The 18,146-nt window shown below is 41.9% G+C and overlaps 1 protein-coding gene across 1 annotated transcript in view; it reads left to right on the forward strand.

Moving 5' to 3' along the window:
• The first annotated feature begins 2,663 nt into the window (after window positions 1-2,663).
• The window catches only part of LOC106571863 (tyrosine-protein kinase receptor), a 106,535-nt gene continuing 91,052 nt past the window's right edge, over window positions 2,664-18,146 (forward strand). Inside the window, exon 1 of the mRNA XM_014145404.3 lies at window positions 2,664-2,914. Coding sequence (XP_014000879.3) covers window positions 2,860-2,914 — 55 coding nt within the window. The 5' untranslated portion in view covers window positions 2,664-2,859. The remainder of the gene's footprint in view (window positions 2,915-18,146) is intronic.

An 18,146-nucleotide genomic window follows, 5' to 3' on the forward strand; every position in this document is an offset into this window, starting at 1 on the left:
TTCAAGTAAACAGTAATTTGGTCTTGTGAGACCTAACGGATTACTTCCTATTTATTTCTCTCAAACTGAATCATATGTCAGATGTCATTCAGTCCAAACATAAGGAGGGAAACTGTGAGTTCTTGTGCTTGTCACCTTTAATTGCATAACTAGGCACCGTTGGCTGAATAGATACTGAGCCTCTAATGTATGCCAAATGCAAGGTAACATACTGCAGGATCGTCACTGTTTCCTATTGATACTTCAAACAAGTACAATTGGAAAGCTCTACTGTGGAAAAAGCATATACAGTTGAAATCGGAAGTTTACATACACTTAGGTTGGAGTCATTAAAAGTTGTTTTTCAACCACTGCGCAAATTTCTTGTTAACAAACTATCGTTTTGGCAAGTTGGTTAGGACATCTACTTTGTGCATGACACAAGTAATTTTTCCAACAATTGTTTACAGACAGATTATTTCACTTATAATTCACTGTATCACAATTCCAGTGGTTCAGAAGTTTACATACACTAAGTTGACTGTGCCTTTAAACAGCTTGGAAAATTCCAGAAAATGATGTCATGGCTTTAGAAGCTTCTGATAGGCTAATTGACATCATTTAAGTCAATTGGAGGTGTACCTGTGGATGTATTTCAAGGCTTACCTTCAAACTCAGTGCCTCTTTGCTTGACATCATGGGAAAATCAAAAGAAATCAGCAAAGACCTCAGAAAAAAATGGTAGACCTCCACAAGTCTGGTTCATCCTTGGGAGCAATTTCCAAACGCCTGAAGGTATCACGTTCATCTGTACAAACAATAGTACACAAGTATAAACACCATGGGACCACGCAGCCATCATACCGCTCAGGAAGGAGACGCGTTCTGTCTCCTAGAGATGAACATACTTTGGTGCGAAAAGTGCAAATCAATCCCAGAACAACAGCAAAGGACCTTGTGAAGATGCTGGAGGAAACAGGTACAAAAGTATCTATATCCACAGTAAAATAAGTCCTATATTGACATAACCTGAAAGGCCGCTCAGCAAGGAAAAAGCCATTGCTCCAAAACCTCCATAAAAAAGCCAGACTACGGTTTGCAACTGCACATGGGGACAAACATCGTACTTTTTGGAGAAATGTCCTATGGTCTGATGAAACAAAAATAGAACTGTTTGGACATAATGACCATCTTTGTTTGGAGGAAAAAGGGGGAGGCTTGCAAGCCGAAGAACACCATCTCAACCGTGAAGCATGGGGGTGGCAGCATCATGTTGTGGGGGTGCTTTGCTGCAGGAGGGACTGGTGCACTTCACAAAATAGATGGCTTCATGAGGAAGGGAAAATTATGTGGATATATTGAAGCAACATCTCAAGACATCAGTCAGGAAGTTAAAGCTTGGTTACAAATGGGTCTTCCAAATGGACAATGACCCCAAGCATACTTCCAAAGTTGTGGCAAAATGTCAACAAAGTCAAGGTAAGGACAACAAAGTCAAGGTACTGGAGTGGCCATCACAAAGCCCTGACCTCAATCCCATAGAACATTTGTGGGCAGATCTGAAAAAGCATGTGCGAGCAAGCAGGCCTACAAACCTGACTCAGTTACACCTGCTCTGTCAGGAGGAATGGGCCAAAATTCACCCAACTTATGTGGGAAGCTTGTGGAAGGCTACTTGAAATGTTTGACCCAAGTTAAACAATTTAAAGGCAATGCTACCAAATACTAATTGAGTGTATGTAATCTTCTGACCCACTGGGAATGTGATGAAAGAAAAAAGGCTGAAATAAATCATTCTCTCTACTATTATTCTGACATTTCTCATTCTTATAATGAAGTGGTTATCCTAACTGACCTAAGACAGGGAATTTTTACTAAGATTAAATGTCAGGAATTGTGAAAAACGGAGTTTAAGTGTTTTTGACTCAGGTGTATGTAAACTTCTGACTTCAATTGTAGATTATGTGAAACAGGCAGTGTTTCTGAGTAAAAGAAAGAAAAACCTCAGATTTCTGCAATGCAATGTTTAATGGAATCTGACCAAAGGTCTTCAAATCAACTTATACTATATATTTTCCTTTTATATTGCTTTAAAGTAACTGTCCAGTGAAAATATCACATTAAAAGTTAATATTCTGTTCACTCATACTCAAATGATGTTGTTGACTTGTTTTATACTCGTATTTGTGGCCAAAGCATACATTTGAGAAAACAACACTGGCTATTTCCACATAGAGAATGATATCATCTGGCCTCATTGGCTGAGCTGACCAATCAGTGGTCTACTTACATTTATATTTGTAATCACAGTATACTTCCACACCATTCTGTTTCTGGGGTATACCCACACAATTCCAAACCGGAGAAGCTGCTTGTAAAATACTTAATTACATTTTTTGGAAGGAAAAGTTTTTCACTCATATTGTAATTAATTATTGGTCATATTTCATACAAATCTGAAAACATTGGAAGGTTACGATTTCTTAACGCAAACAGTACACCATGGCATGACCATACCAACCGCCACATACAAGCCCTCTGCAAGGCAGTGTACAGTATGGCGCAATAACTGCTCGGTAAAAAAAGAGAAGCAGGCGTTAGGACCAAGTTTCTGACTAGGCAGAGGTAGTAACCCAAAGAGAGAGAGAGAGAGTTTGAGTCTGTCGCGAGTTCAGACCCAATCGCTGCGGCATCAGCATCAGAATGTTTTATTAGACTACTGCAAGCGGGAGAAGAAACTGCACTTGCAAAGAGGCTGCGCGTCCTTGGGACTTAGTGATCTCGAAAACGTGTTTTAGTTTAGCATTTGTTTACATGAATAAATACAGTGGCAAAAGTGCAAAATAGAGAACTCTTTCCAGGATCCTTCCAAAAAGAGCCATGGATTATATAGGAAGACACATTTTTATTAATATTGCGCTCAGTGTTTTGATCGGTAAGTAACCTACTAGCTAGTCATTCATTGATAATCTGCCTGGCTATATTTGGGCACTTGTATAAAATCAATTTCAGTAATATTTTTTTCATCGCTTTAGTTTGGTGTAGTAGGATTACTAAACTGAGTCAACTTTATTCGAAGTTTCAACATCAGTTCCCCTCACGGTCATGAGATTCGTCTACTCCTATGATAGGAATATACATCAATTAACTTTATTGGGCAATTGTTACACATTCCCGAACGAATTTCATTAAGGTAAACATCATTTTAGAGTTATTTAAGGTTCTATCAAATCTGTATAACTGAAGTGTTACAGATTGCGCGCTAGAAATGTAAAGGTAATTTCCGATTGATCTGACATATGCAGCGTTTACGGTGAATGCAGCCTCCGCGGAAACATCGCCTTTACATTTAAATGATGCTGTAACGCTGAATTTCCGAGACACGGATTGAATTGCTCCCTTAGAGTCATTTTCAACTGAGTTGCTTCTAGAACATTGCTATTTGACATACAACGTGATTCTTGAACGTTTGAAACGCTGCATGTTTGGAACGGTGCTGGATTATATCAAAACACGATATCCAAATGGATAGATGGCCATGTTGTCAATATGTAGCCTGTGCCTCATACTTTTTTCCTACAGTAGGATATGTCCTTGATTTACTTGTATAACCTTCTAAACTAGAAGCCTTTATTGGCCATACATTATACAAATCCTCTCAATCTCCACAATCAGTAATGTCTCAATCAGAGAGTTCCTGGGGATCCTGCTTGTACATGTCTGTTTTAACTGGAGCCTACATTTCTGCATATAGTGCTTCTTTAGAAAATGGGCACACTGTAAATTTACACACACAAACCCCACTGACTGTCTTATGAGGAATTATGACTGCACTCCCACACACTACCACACACGTTGTGCCTTATGATTTAGCATTAGCAACAAATCAGCGTTTTCTCAATTAGTTTTATGTAAATATGACATGAAAACGCTCATGTAAGATTCATGAAGTTCAAATGTAAGTTTAATCAGAATAATTTAGTAAATGTTATTTTCATTTGGCTAAAAATAAAGTACATGCATAATTATCTCTCAACTTTTTAAGAAGAAAAATTATATTATATTTTTCAAAAGTGTCTAAATTATAGTACGTGGTTTTGCTCTGTTTTATAGTGGCTTACTTCTTTATAGTTTTATGAAATCGTTATTGCTATATATTGTGGCAGAATTTTCCCTAGATGAGGATCATTGAAGTATTTCACATCAAATCAAAATAAATTGTATTTGTCACATGCGCCGAATACAACAGGTGTAGACCTTACAGGGAAATGCTTCCTTACAAGCCCTTAACTAACAATGCTTTAAGAAGTTTTAAGAAAAAATATAAAGTACTAAGTGTTAAGTAAAAAATAGATAAGTAGAAAATAGAAAATAAAAGTATAAAAAAATTAAACAGCAGCAGTAAAATAACAATAGTGAGACTATATACAGGGGGTACCGGTACGGAGTCAATGTGCGGGGGCACCGGTTAGTCGAGGTAATTGAGGTAATATGTACATGTAGGTTGTGTTAAAGTGACTATGCATAGATTATAAACAGAGAGTAAGCAGCGTATAAAGAGGGGTCTGGGTAGCCCTTTGATTAGATGTTCAGGAGTTTTATGGCTTGGGGGTAGAAGCTGTTTAGAAGCCTCTTGGACCTAGACTTGGTGCTCCGGTACCTCTTGCCATGCAGAAGCAGAGAGAACACTCTATGACTAGGGTGGCTGGAGTCTTTGACAATTTTTAGGGCCTTCCTCTGACACCGCCTGGTATAGAGGTCCTGGATGGCAGGAAGCTTGGCCCCAGTGATGTACTGTGCTGTTTGCACTACCCTCTGTTGTTCCTTGCGGTCGGAGGCCGAGCAGTTGCCATACCAGGCAGTGATGCAACTAGTCAGGATGCTCTTGATGGTGCAGCTGTAGAACCTTTTGAGGATCTGAGGACCCATGCCAAATCTTTTCAGTCTCCTGAGGTTGAATAGGTTTTATTGGGGTATGTACGCACGGTCACTATTCCAGTCTGTGCTAGCAAAACAGTCCTGTAGCGTAGCATCCTTGTCATTTGACCACTTCCGTATTGAGCAAGTCGCTGGTACTTCCTGCTTTAGTTTTTGCTTGTGATTGTATTACTGCTGATGATATCTGGAAATGTGCATGTACTCCCTGGCCCATCTACGGTTGCTAGACCCAATTCTGACATGGTCTGATGTCTGCTTCACTGATTTCTGCTCTCGTAAAAGCCTGGGTTTTCTGCACATTAACACTAGAAGCTTGTTACCTAAAATGTATAAATTGAAAGTGTGGGTTCACAGCTCCAATCCAGATGTGTTGGTCATTACTGGGACGTGGTTAAGAAATAGTGTTTTGAACAATGATGTTAACCTTTCTGGTTATAACCTTTTTCGGCAAGACAGATCTTCCAAAGGTGGTGGAGTGCCAATCTTTACCAAGGAACACCTTCAGTGCTCGGTTGTCTCTACCAAGTCTTTTCCCGAACATTTTATTTGCTGGTTTTAAGCATTAAAATTTCAAATAGCTCTTTGTTGACTATTGCTGGGTGTTATCGTCCACCATCAACACCGACCTGTACCCTAAATGCCCTAACTCTCTCCTTGACCCTTATACATAGTCGGAATGTGTCCTGCTAGGTGACCTAAACTAGACATGCTTAAACCACCTGTCCAAGTCCTAAAGCAATGGGATTCCCTAACCCTTTCTCAGATTATTACCAATCCCACAAGGTATGACACCAAACACCCAGAAAAGGCTACTCTCCTTGATGTTATCCTCACAAATAATCCTGATAGGTATCAGCCTGGTGTTTTCTGTAATGACCTTAGTGATCACTGTTTTACAGCCTGTGTTCGTGATGGCTGCTCAGTGAAACAACCTGTCCTTATTTGTCATAGACGCTTGCTAAAAAACTTTACTTAGCAAGCCTCCCTTCATGACCTGGCCTCTGTAAATTGGTATAGAATCAGCTTGATCCCCTCTGTCAAAGACGCTTGGACCTTCTTTTTTGATATTTTCAGTGGTATTGTTAACAAACACGCCCCTGTGTAATGAGAATTAAAAACAGGTTCAGCCCCTGGTTCGACCGTGATCTGGCAGAGTTTCTCCACCTTAAGAATTCCATTTGACGAAAGGCTTGGCACACGCATACTCAGGCTGACTGGCTCTCGTTCAGGCAAATGAGAAATAAGTGCACTCAGTCTATCCAGAAGGCCAAAGTTAATTATTTTATGAAGCAGTTCTCTCTCTGTGGGTCTAACCCCAAGAAGTTCTGGAAAACGGTTAACCTGTCTGGGCTAGGGGGCAGTATTTTCACGGCCGGATGAAAAACGTACCCAATTTAAACAGGTTACTACTCTGGCCCAGAAACTAGAATATGCATTCTATTAGTAGATTTGGATAGAAAACACTCTGAAGTTTCTAAAACTGTTTGAATGGTGTCGGTGAGTATAACAGAACTCATATGGCAGGCAAAAACCTGAGAAAAAGTCAACCAGGAAGTGGAGGATCTGAGAATTGTAGTTCTTCTTTCTAGTCCCTTTCGAAACTACAGTATCCGTGGGGTTACGTTGCACTTCCTAAGGCTTCCATTGGCTCTCTAAAGCCTTCAGAAAGTGGTTTGAGCATTCTCCTGTCACTGGGCAGATAATAGGAGCTCAATTTCTGAGTGGACTGCCTGGCAACAAAGGGATTGGATATGCGCAGTCACGCGAGCGCGCAGTTCCTTCTTTTTCTTCTTGAATGAATATGCTATTGTCCGGTTGGAATATTATTGCAATTTTACGTAAAAAATACCATAAAGATTGATTTTAAACAGCGTTTGACATGCTTCTAAGTACGGTAATGGAACATTTTGACTTTTCGTCTCTGGTTCCACGCTCGCACGTTATGCCTTTGGATAAGTGATCTGTTTGCATGATTAAATATGGATTATTTCGAACAAAAACAACATTTCTTGTGGAAATAGCAGTCCTGGGAGTGCATTCTGACGAAGATCAGCAAAAGTAAGAGAATATTTCTAATACTAATTCTGAGTTTAGGTTGCCCCCAACTTGGCGGGTGTCTGTATAGCTCTCTGTGATGGCTGAGCTATGTACTCAGAATATTGAAAAATGTGCTTTCTCCGTAAAGCTATTTTAAAATCTGACAAAGCGGTTGCATCCAGGAGTAGTCTATCTATAATTCTTTAAATAATTGTTATATATTTTGTCAATGTTTATGATGAGTATTTTTGTAAATTGATGTGCACATTCACCGAAGGTTTTGGTGGGAATACATTTTCTGAACAACACGCGCCAATGTAAAATGCTGTTTTTGGATATAAATATGAACTTTATCGAACAAAACATACATGTATTGTGTAACATAATGTCCTAGGAGTGTCATCTGATGAAGATCGTCAAAGGTTAGTGCTTCATTTAGCTGTGTTTTGGGTTTTATTGACATGTCCTAACATAATCTAATGTTTTGCTTTTGCTGTAAAGCCTTTTTGAAATCGGACAATGTGGTTACATCAAGGAGAAGTGTATCTTTAAAATGGTGTAAAATAGTTGTATGTTTGAGAAAGTTGAATTATGACATTTAGTTGTTTTTGAATTTGCCGCCCTGATATTTCACTGGCTGTGTCCCGTAGGTGGGACGCTAGAGTCCCACGTAGCTCATAGAAGTTAATCACCACTTCATTAAGTCAGGATTCCTATTTGACTCAACCATGCCTCCTTGCCCGTCCAACATTTCCTCATCTCCCACCCCTTCTAATGCGAATAGCCCTGATGCTCCTCCCTCTTTTCCCCCTGCCCCGCTACAAAGTTTCTCCCTGCAGGCGGTCACTGAGTCCGAGGTGCTAAAGGAGCTCCTTAACCTTGACCCCCAAAAAACATCTGGGTCAGAAGGTTTAGACCCTTTCTTCTTTAAGGTTGCTGCCCCTATCATTGCCAAGCCTATCTCTGACCTTTTTAACCTGTCTTTCCTCTCTGGGGAGGTTCCCATTTCTTGGATGGCAGCCACAGTGCATCATTTATTTAAAGGGGGAGATCAAGCTGATCTTAACTGTTATTGGCCAATTTCTATTTCGCCATGTTTATCAAAAGTGTTGGAAAAACTTGGCAATAATTAACTAACTGGTTTTCTTGATGCCTGTTGTATTCTCTCTGGTATGCAATCTGGTTTCTGCTCAGGTTATGGATGTGTCACTGCAACCTTAACCATTTCACACGTACCAACACACAGGTGTGATCATTCTACAGTGATCCTTGTAGCGTACGATCAAACGGTGTGATTCGAACGCTTATTTAGAAAGCTTATTTAGAATGGCCAGTTTCGAATGACGCAACAATCAGCCTATGAGCTGGCCACACTGTTTTTTCAGAAACATTTTGCACAAACACAGTCCTTACAAAGTTATGTTCGGAATGTGAGCAGTTTATTTTTGGATGCAATGTTCAGACATTCACAGAAGTATCTACAGCATAACACAATCATCCAAACCAAACAAATGTAGGCTACATTTGTCCTAGCGCTAACTGAGGAAAGATTGACGTAACATATAGCGGTCATATTTTTATAACTCTCGGCTGACATAAACTACAATATGAATTAGCTAATAGCAATTACTATTATAATTAATCACATCATGGGTGAGCTCACCATTGATCGAAATAATTGAGTAAAACACTTTCTAGAAATCAAAACTAATCCGACGATGGGTAGTTTCTCCTCACCACCATGCTTTTTTTCTCTCAGAGAAACCAAAGATAATAAGAGAAGACAAGATGAGTATGGTCTGTTTATAGTATGCATGTTGAAGGGTGTGTGTCATCTACCATCGTTCACATCCCACCATTCACTTCCGGAAGTTCTCAAAAAATGAGTGAACTCTTACTCACCTCATTTTGTTACAACATCTTTGGTCCGACAGACGTTTACATGACACCCATAATGCATTGTATGTCAACAAACATGGCTCCACACATAGCTGGAATTAGCTTAGCTCATCAGAAAGTATTTTACACACATAATATGTGCCCATTACAATCTATGCAAGAATCAGAATGCATGATTTGTCAATAGTACTTGAAAACATGTGAATAAAACAGTAAATATATAAATAATTACCACACAAAACATTTTCTGATAGTCATGTGAGATAGGTGAGATAAGCTGTAGCATTAGAAATGTCTTTCAAAAGGAGACAACTCACAAATGCGGAAATTCTGGAGATTTTTTAAATTCTGGCAATGAGTCTGAGTATGAAAGTCAGGAATCAGATTCTGACAGTGAGGAGCTGCCCCCCAAACTTGTAGTCATTGAGAACCCTGAATCTGAGAACTCCTTGTCCACTGATGAAGTCCCAGGTCCCTTTGAAGATGCTGGTGGTGATGGAGGCAGACCGACAGTGGATGAAGTACAGGAGTTCTGTGGTAGCTGGAAGGCCGCCAGCCATTTCACCCCTCCTGGCCCTGCTGTTTGCTTTGAAGAGTCCCAGTCTGGAGTGCAATGCCCCTTGCCATTTCCATCTGAGGCAGAATGCTTCAAGTTGTTTCTGACAGGTGGAGCTGGTGGGAGACATAGTAGACGAGACAATCACAATAACTTGGAGCTACAGGAGAAGAGAGAGCCAGGAGTGAGGGGGAAACTCGCTAAATGGGTGACAACCACAATTAGTGAAATGTATACCTTCCTGGTGACAGTCCTTCTCATGGGGATAGTAAAGAAGATCTCCCTAAGAGAATACTGGAGCACAGATCCTATGTTTGCAACTCCCTTCTTTGCCACCCTCTTTTCCCAAGACCACTTCCTAGTTCTGCTGCGATGCCTGTATTTCGTCAACAATGCTACTCCCATCCTAAATGACCCGTTATACAAAGTAAGAAATGTTCTTACCAGCCTGACATCAGCATTTGGTCTGGTCTTTGCAGGACCTATGCAGTGATGAGTCACTGATGTTATGGAAAGGTAGGCTGGCTTTCCGTCAATATATTCCCTCCAAAAGGCACAGGTGTGAGGTCAAGTTCTTTGTCATGTGCGACGTGAATACAGGATTTGTCTAGGACATTATAGTTTACACAGGGTCCACCACTGACATTCAACATTATGAGGGGCTTGGGGTGTCCGGGTCCGTGGTGATGACCATGCTGGCTCCTCATCTCAGCAAGGGACACACTTTGTATGTGGACAATTGTTACAGCAGTCCCACACTCTTCCAGCATCTGCTCTCCAAATGCACAGGGGCCTGTGGCACAGTCAGGTCGAACAGGAAGGGGATGCCGGCATTCGGATGCAGGAAGATGCAGAGAGGGGAGGTGGAGTTCAAGGAGAACGGTCAACAGCTGGCAGTAAAGTGGCATGACAAACGAGACGTCCATGTCCTCTCCACTGTCCATACAGCAACCATGTCGGCCACAGGGAAGGTGGACCACCTGACAGGAGAGAGAAAAATCAGACCAGACTGTGTGCTTGACTATAACCTCAAAATGGGGGCACTGGATAACCTGGACATGATAAACAGCTTTGTGGAATGCACTCGGAAAACGACCAAGTGGTATAAGAAGATATTTTTCCATCTGATTGACACTGCTGCCCTCAATGGCAACATAGTTCACTGCCAACTAACAGGTGAGATGATTACTGAACAAGGTATTTTTTGTAATTGGACATGCAGTTCACATACAGAAACTATTATAATGTAATAAGGCACTTACTTTGATAGAAACACAGACTGGATTTGAACCAGGGTGTCTGTAGTGACACCTCTAGCCTTGAGAGTCTGTGCCTTAGACCGCTGCGCCACTTGGGAGTCGTAAGGGCAGGGTAGCTTCAAAATACAACACAAGCTAATACTTCTCTGACGCAATTAGCATTGTTATACAGCGCTAATAGAAAAATGTAGCTAGCTACATAAACACGATTGAATATAACACCATAAAGGTTAGGAAATGAATAACGTTACCTCGCGTGTCCACTGTTATAAGGAATATACACAAATATATTATGCTCTATACATACAGTGAGATACAGTAGAAACGACATACAGAAACTATTATAATGCAATAAGGCACTTACTTTGATAGAAACGCACACATTTCCAAAGTTATTATTAGTAATGAACACAACAATGACTGCGATGCAGGCAACAGACAGAAAATGTGAACACGTGTGTGCAGATCCTGTTCTGACGGGAGATGTGCAAATGTCTGCAGACTTGAACTGTACAAACAATTGGGAAGTGCTTGGGGAATTTTGTCCGGGTCAGAAATGTCCAAAAAATGTATTGTCCGCAAAAGTAAAAAGGACTACTTTTATGTGAATGAATGAGGAGGCGGAACACACCTCAATTCAAACTGTTCTTAGAAAATACAACTTGTTAGAAAATCATTTGAAATTGACAAGTTGAAAACAACCTATAAATAAAAACAAGCTGCATGCCTTGGTTTGAGGGCAGCACAGATTAAATGTACTGTTGCCTAACAATCACATTCTGGAATGGAGATAACATTCTAACATCACGTGCATCAAAAAACTCACGCTGGGGCGACCGTTAGAGATATTTGGAACTCATGTATGAAAAGGTTAACCTCTTAGAGCGGAGATCCCGTTACCAGGATCAAATTTGACAACATTCGGTGAAATCAGGAGCGCGCCAAATTCAAAATACAAAATCGTAATATTAAAGTAATATTAAACATTCATGAAAATACAAGTGTCTTACATCGTTTAAAAGCTTAACTTCTTGTTAATCCAGCCGCTTTGTCAGATTTCAGATTACGGCAAAAGCATACCATGCAGGACAGCGCCCCGCATACAAAAGCATTACAAACATTTTCCAACCAAGCAGAGGCTTCACGAAAGTCAGAAATAGCGCTAATATAAATCACTTACCTATGAAGATCTTACTCTTTTTGCAATCCCAAGGGTCCCAGTTACATAACAAATTGTCCTTTTGTTCGATAAAGTCCTTCTTTATATCCATAATATGTCATTTTAGTTGGCGCTCTTCATTCAGTAATCCACCGGTTTCCCTCGTTCAAAATGCATACAAATGAATCCCAAAGGTTACCAATAGACTTCGTCCAAACAAGTCAAACAATGTTTGTAATCCTTCCTCAGGTACCCAAATATGTAAATAAACGATAAAATTTAAGACGGAGAATAGTATGTTCATTACCGGAGATAAATAATGAAGTGCGCGCCCACCACAACACTACAGCCAAAATGGGAGCCACTTAGAAAAACTACAAATTCTAGCTCATTTTTCAAAAACAAGCCTGAAACTCTTTCTGAAGACTGGTGACATCTACTGGAAGCCCTAGGAACTGCAATCTGGAAGGTATTCCTTTGATATACCATTAGACAGCCATTATAATGAGTGGTGAGCTCAACAACAAAAAATCCTGGGTGGATTCTCCTCAGGTTTTCACCTGCTATATCAGTTCTGTTATACTCACAGACATTATTTTAACAGTTTTGGAAACAGAGTGTTTTCAGAGTGTTTTCCATCCAATACTACCAATTATATGCATATCCTAGCTTCTGGGCCTGAGTAACAGGCAGTTTACTTTGGGCACGTCAGTCATCCGAAATACCGAATCCTGCCACCTGCCCACAAGAAGTTAAAGGTCCTAAATGATTTCACCATTGCCCTTGATTCTACTGTAAAATGGCACCGGAAGAAATGGCAGCAGTTTTACGGGCCCCCAACCAATTGTTCTATTATGTGGGTTTTTTTCGAGTTATTTGTAACTTATTTTGTACATAATGTTTCTGCAACCGTATCTTATGGCAAAAAAGAGCTTCTGGATATCAGGACAGCGATCACTCACCTCGGATTAGACAAAGATTTTTTCTTCAACAAGCAAGACGCACAGGACATTCTCCAAACACTCGACATGGCCAACATCCCTGTTATTTGCAAGAGGAAGCTACACAGGTACAGAGGACAAAGAGCCGGATGCCTGGTCAGGACCCGGAAAAGACGTGTGGAAAAGCTGCCGTTACCGCCAATACTACTCGCCAACGTGCAATCATTGGACAATAAACTATATGAAGTACGATCACGAATATCCTACCAATGGGACATCAAAAACTGTAATATCCTGTGTTTCATGGAATCGTGGCTGAATGACGACATGGATATTCAGCTAGTGGGATATCTAGATCACCTGTACTCCACACACAGAGACGCGTACAAAGCTCTCCCTCGCCCTCCATTTGGTAGATCCGACCACAACTCTATCCTCCTGATTCCTGCTTCCAAGCAAAAATTAAAGCTGGAAGCACCAGTGACTTGGTCTATAAAAAAGTGGTCAGATGAAGCAAATGCTAAACTACAGGACTGTTTTGCTATCACAGACTGTAACATGTTCCGGGATTCTTCTGATGGCATTGAGGAGTACACCACATCAATCACTAGCTTTATCAATAAGGGCATCGAGGACGTCAGCCTCACAGTGACTGTACGTACCCCAACCAGAAGCAATGGATTACAGGCAACATTCGCACTGAGCTAAAGGGTAGAGCTGCCGCTTTCAAGGTGCGGGACTCTAACACGGAAGCTTACAAGAAATCCTGCTATGCCCTCAGACGAACCATCAAACAGGCAAAGAGTCAAAACAGGGCTAAGATTGAATCATACTACACCGGCTCCGATGCTCGTCTTATGTGGCAGGGCTTGTAAACTATTACAGACTACAAAGGGAAGCACAGCCGCGAGCTGCCCAGTGACACGAGCCTACCATACGAGCTAAATCACTTCTATGCTCGCTTTGAGGCAAGCAAAACTGAGGCATGCAGGAGAGCATCAGCTGTTCCGGGCGACTGTGTGATCACGCTCTCCGTAGCCGACGTGAGTAAGACCTTTTAAACAGGTCAACATACACAAGGCTGCGGGGCCAGACGGATAACCAGGACGTGTGCTCCGGGCATGTGCTGACCAACTGGCATGTGTCTTCACTGACATTTTCAACATGTCCCTGATTGAGTCTGTAATACCAACATGTTTCAAGCAGACCACCATAGTCCTTGTGCCCAAGAACACAAAGGCAACCTTCCTAAATGACTACAGACCTGTAGCACTCATGTCTGTAGCCATGAAGTGCTTTGAAAGGTTGGTAATGGCTCACATCAACACCATTATCCCAGAAACCCTAGACCCACTCCAATTTGCATACCGCCCAAACAGATCCACAGATGATGCAATCTCTATTGCACTCCACACTGCCCTTTCCCACCTGGACAAAAGGAACGCTTATGTGAGAATGCTATTCATTGACTACAGCTCAGCGTTCAACACCATAGTACCCTCAAAGCTCATCACTAAGCTAAGGATCCTGGGACTAAACACCTCCCTCTGCAACTGGATCTTGGACTTCCTGACCGGCCGCCCCCAGGTGGTGAGGGTAGGTAGCAACACATCTGCCACGCTGATCCTCAACACTGGAGCTCCCAAGGGGTGTGTGCTCAGTCCCCTCCTGTACTCCCTGTTCACCCACGACTGCATGGCCAGGCACGACTCCAACACCATCATTAAGTTTGCAAACGACACAACAGTGGTAGGCCTGATCACCGACAACGACGAGACAGCCTATAGGGAGGAGGTCAGAGACCTGGCCGGGTGGTGCCAGAAAAACAACCTATCCCTCAACGTAACCAAGACTAAGGAGATGATTGTGGACTACAGGAAAAGGAGGACCGAGCACGCCCCCATTCTCATCGATGGGGCTGTAGTGGAGCAGGTTGGGAGCTTCAAGTTCCTTGGTGTCCACATCAACAACAAACTAGAATGGTCCAAACACACCAAGACAGTCGTGAAGAGGGCACAACAAAGCCTATTCCCCCTCAGGAAACTAAAAAGATTTGGCATGGGTCCTGAGAGCCTCAAAAGGTTCTACAGCTGCAACATCGAGAGCATCCTGACTGGTTGCATCACTGCCTGGTACGGCAATTGCTCGGCCTCTGACCGCAAGGCACTACAGAGGGTAATGCGTATGGCCCAGTAAATCACTAGGGCTAAGCTGCCTGCTATCCAGGACCTCTACACCAGGCGGTGTCAGAGGAAGGCCCGAGAAATTGTCAAAGACCCCAGCCACCCCAGTCATAGACTGTTCTCTCTACTACCGCACAGCAAGCGACACCGTAGTGCCAAGTCTAGGACAAAAAGGCTTCTCAACATTTTTTACCCCCAAGCCATAAGACTCCTGAATAGGTAATCAAATGGCCACCCGGACTATTTGCATTGTGTGCCCCCCCCCAACCCCTCTTTTTACGCTGCTGCAAATTTCTGTTTATCATATATGCATAGTCACTTTAACTGTACAATCATGTACATACTACCTCAATTGGGCTGACCAACCAGTGCTCCCGCACATTGGCTAACCGGGCTATCTGCATTGTGTCCCGCCACCCGCCACCCACCACCCGCCAACCCCTCTTTTACGCTACTGCTACTCTCTGTTCATCACATATGCAGTCACTTTAACCATATTTACATGTACATACGACCTCAATCAGCCTGACTAACCGGTGTCTGTATGTAGCCTCGCTACTGTTATAGCCTCACTACTGTATATAGCCTGTCTTTTTACTGTTGTTTTATTTCTTTACCTTCCTATTGTTCACCTAATACCTTTTTTGCACTATTGGTTAGAGCCTGTAAGTAAGCATTTCACTGTAAGGTCTACACCTGTTGAATTCGGCGCATGTGACAAATAAACTTTGATTTGATTTGTTTAAGCAATGTTGTGCTGCTATTTTTATTTACTTGGCCAAAGCTTTTGATGCGGTAGACCATTCCATTCTTGTAGGCCGGCTAATGAGTATTGGTGTCTCTGAGGGGTCTTTGGCACCTTCAAAACACCTCCAAAACAAAGGTCATGTGGTTTGGTAAGAAGAATGCCCCTCTCCACACCGGTGTGATTACTACCTCTGAGGGTTTAGAGCTTGAGGTAGTCACCTCATACAAGTACTTGGGAGTATGGCTAGACGGTACACTGTCCTTCTCTCAGCACATATCAAAGCTGCAGGCTAAGGTTAAATCTCGACTTGGTTTCCTCTATCGTAATCGCGCCTCTTTCACCCCAGCCGCCAAACTAACCCTGATTCAGATGACCATCCTACCCATGCTAGATTAATTTATAGATCGGCAGGTAAGGGTGCTCTCGAGCAGCTAGAGGTTCTTTACCATTTGGCCATCAGATTTGCCGCCAATGCTCTTTATAGGACACATCAATGCACTCTGTCATGTTGTGTTGCTACCATGCTGTGTTGTCATGTGTTGCTGCCATGCTATGTTGTTGTGTTAGGTCTCTCTTTTTGTAGTGTTGTGGTGTCTCTCAGGTCGTGATGTGTTTTTTGTCCTATATTATTATTATTATTTTTCTTTTATCCCAGCCCCCGTCCCCGTAGGAGCCCTTTTGCCTTTTGGTAGGCCATCATTGTAAATAAGAATTTGTTCTAAACTGACTTGCCTAGTTAAATAAATAAATATTAATAATAAACATGGGGCAAGGCAAAGAACTCACAAATGAAAAGAGATAAATGATTGTTGACTTTCATTAATCAGCCAATGAGACAAAAAAACTAACTATGCCACTTACCACTATTAGGGCAACAAATAAGAAGTTTAAAACCACTGCAACAGTGGTAAACTTGCCTGGTAGAGGACAGGTGTATTTTGTCCCCACGCACAGCAAGGAAGATCGTTCGAGAGGCAAAGATTGCAAGGGCCACAGTTGAAGAAATTACAAAACTTGGTCACATCTTGGGGTCACTAAGTCTCCAAATCTACAGTTAGATGCGACCTCCATGCCAATAGGCTATTTGGAAGGGTTGCCATAAAAAAGCATTTATTGAGGTCAACCAACAAATGTAAATGACTGGAGTTTGCTAAATGGCATTGGCACTTGGATTGGAACCGGGTGCTATGGTCAGATGAGAAGAAAATAGAGGTCTTTGGCCACACACAGCAGTGGTGGGTTTGGCCTTGTAAGAAAGATGCATATGCAGAAAATAACCTCATACCTACTGTAAAATATTGTGGTAGATCTTTAGTGTTCTGGGGCTGTTTTGCTTCCACTAGTCCTGGGGCCCTTGTTAAAGTCAACGGCATCATGAACTACCAAGTTTCAGGACATTTTAGCCAAAAATATGGTTGCCTCTGCCAGGTGGATGAAACTTGGCCGCAAGTTGATCTTCCAAGACAATGACCACAAGCGCAATTCAAAATCTACAAAGAAATGGTTAATTGACCAAAAATCTATATGTTGCGATGGTCATCTCAGTCTCCGTACATGAACCCCATTGAAAACCTGTGGTTTGAATTGAAGAGGGCAGTCCATAAGTGCAGACTGAAGGATCTCAAGGATCTGGAAAGATTCTGTATGGAGTAATGGTCTAAGACCCCTACCAATGTGTTCTCCAATATCATAAAACATTATATAAAAAGGCTGGGTTGTTATCCTCGCAAGGGGAGGGTGCAGAAAGTATTACATTATAGCTCAGTATTTGTATTATTTATTTGATACATAATTTTTTGCTCATGTTCATCAAGGACGCCAATAATTTTGGATGTGGCTGTACTTTACTCCTTAGCCTCAGAGAGCAGAGATCTGGTTTGTGTTCAAGGTCAAACACAACTGCTTCTGTCACTAATGTCTCAGGGTTAGATGATATTGTCAATGTATTATACGGATGTTGAAGCTGTATTTTACAGTCACTATGGACGGACGCACAATGTATCAGAAAATTCACTATGCTATTTTTTAACAAAAATAATAATAACTATTTCTAGAGTGCTTTTCAATAACAAATGATCAAAATCAAATCAGATAAATAAAAGCACTACAAAGATACAGATACTGAAAAATTGAGAAGTTAAAGAAAATACCTTAAATCAGTTTTTATAAAGAGGCACTCTCATCCTCCCGATTGTTGCAGCGTCACTACAGCCTGGGGTTCGATCCCATAACCGGGAGTCCCATAGGGCGGCGCACAATTGGCCCAGCATCGTCCGGGCTAGAGGAGGGTTTGGCTGGACTTTTGGCTGGACTTTACTTTACTCATCACGCTCTAGCAATTCCTTGTGGCGGGCGAGGCACCTGCAAGCTGACCACGGTCGTCAGTTGAACTGTGTTTCTTGCGACACATTGGTACGGCAGGCTTCCGGGTTAAGCGAGCGAGTGTT

This window comes from Salmo salar, chromosome 01 (genome assembly GCF_965601325.2).
Source record: "Salmo salar chromosome 01, fSalSal1, whole genome shotgun sequence".
Lineage (NCBI taxonomy): Eukaryota > Metazoa > Chordata > Actinopteri > Salmoniformes > Salmonidae > Salmo > Salmo salar.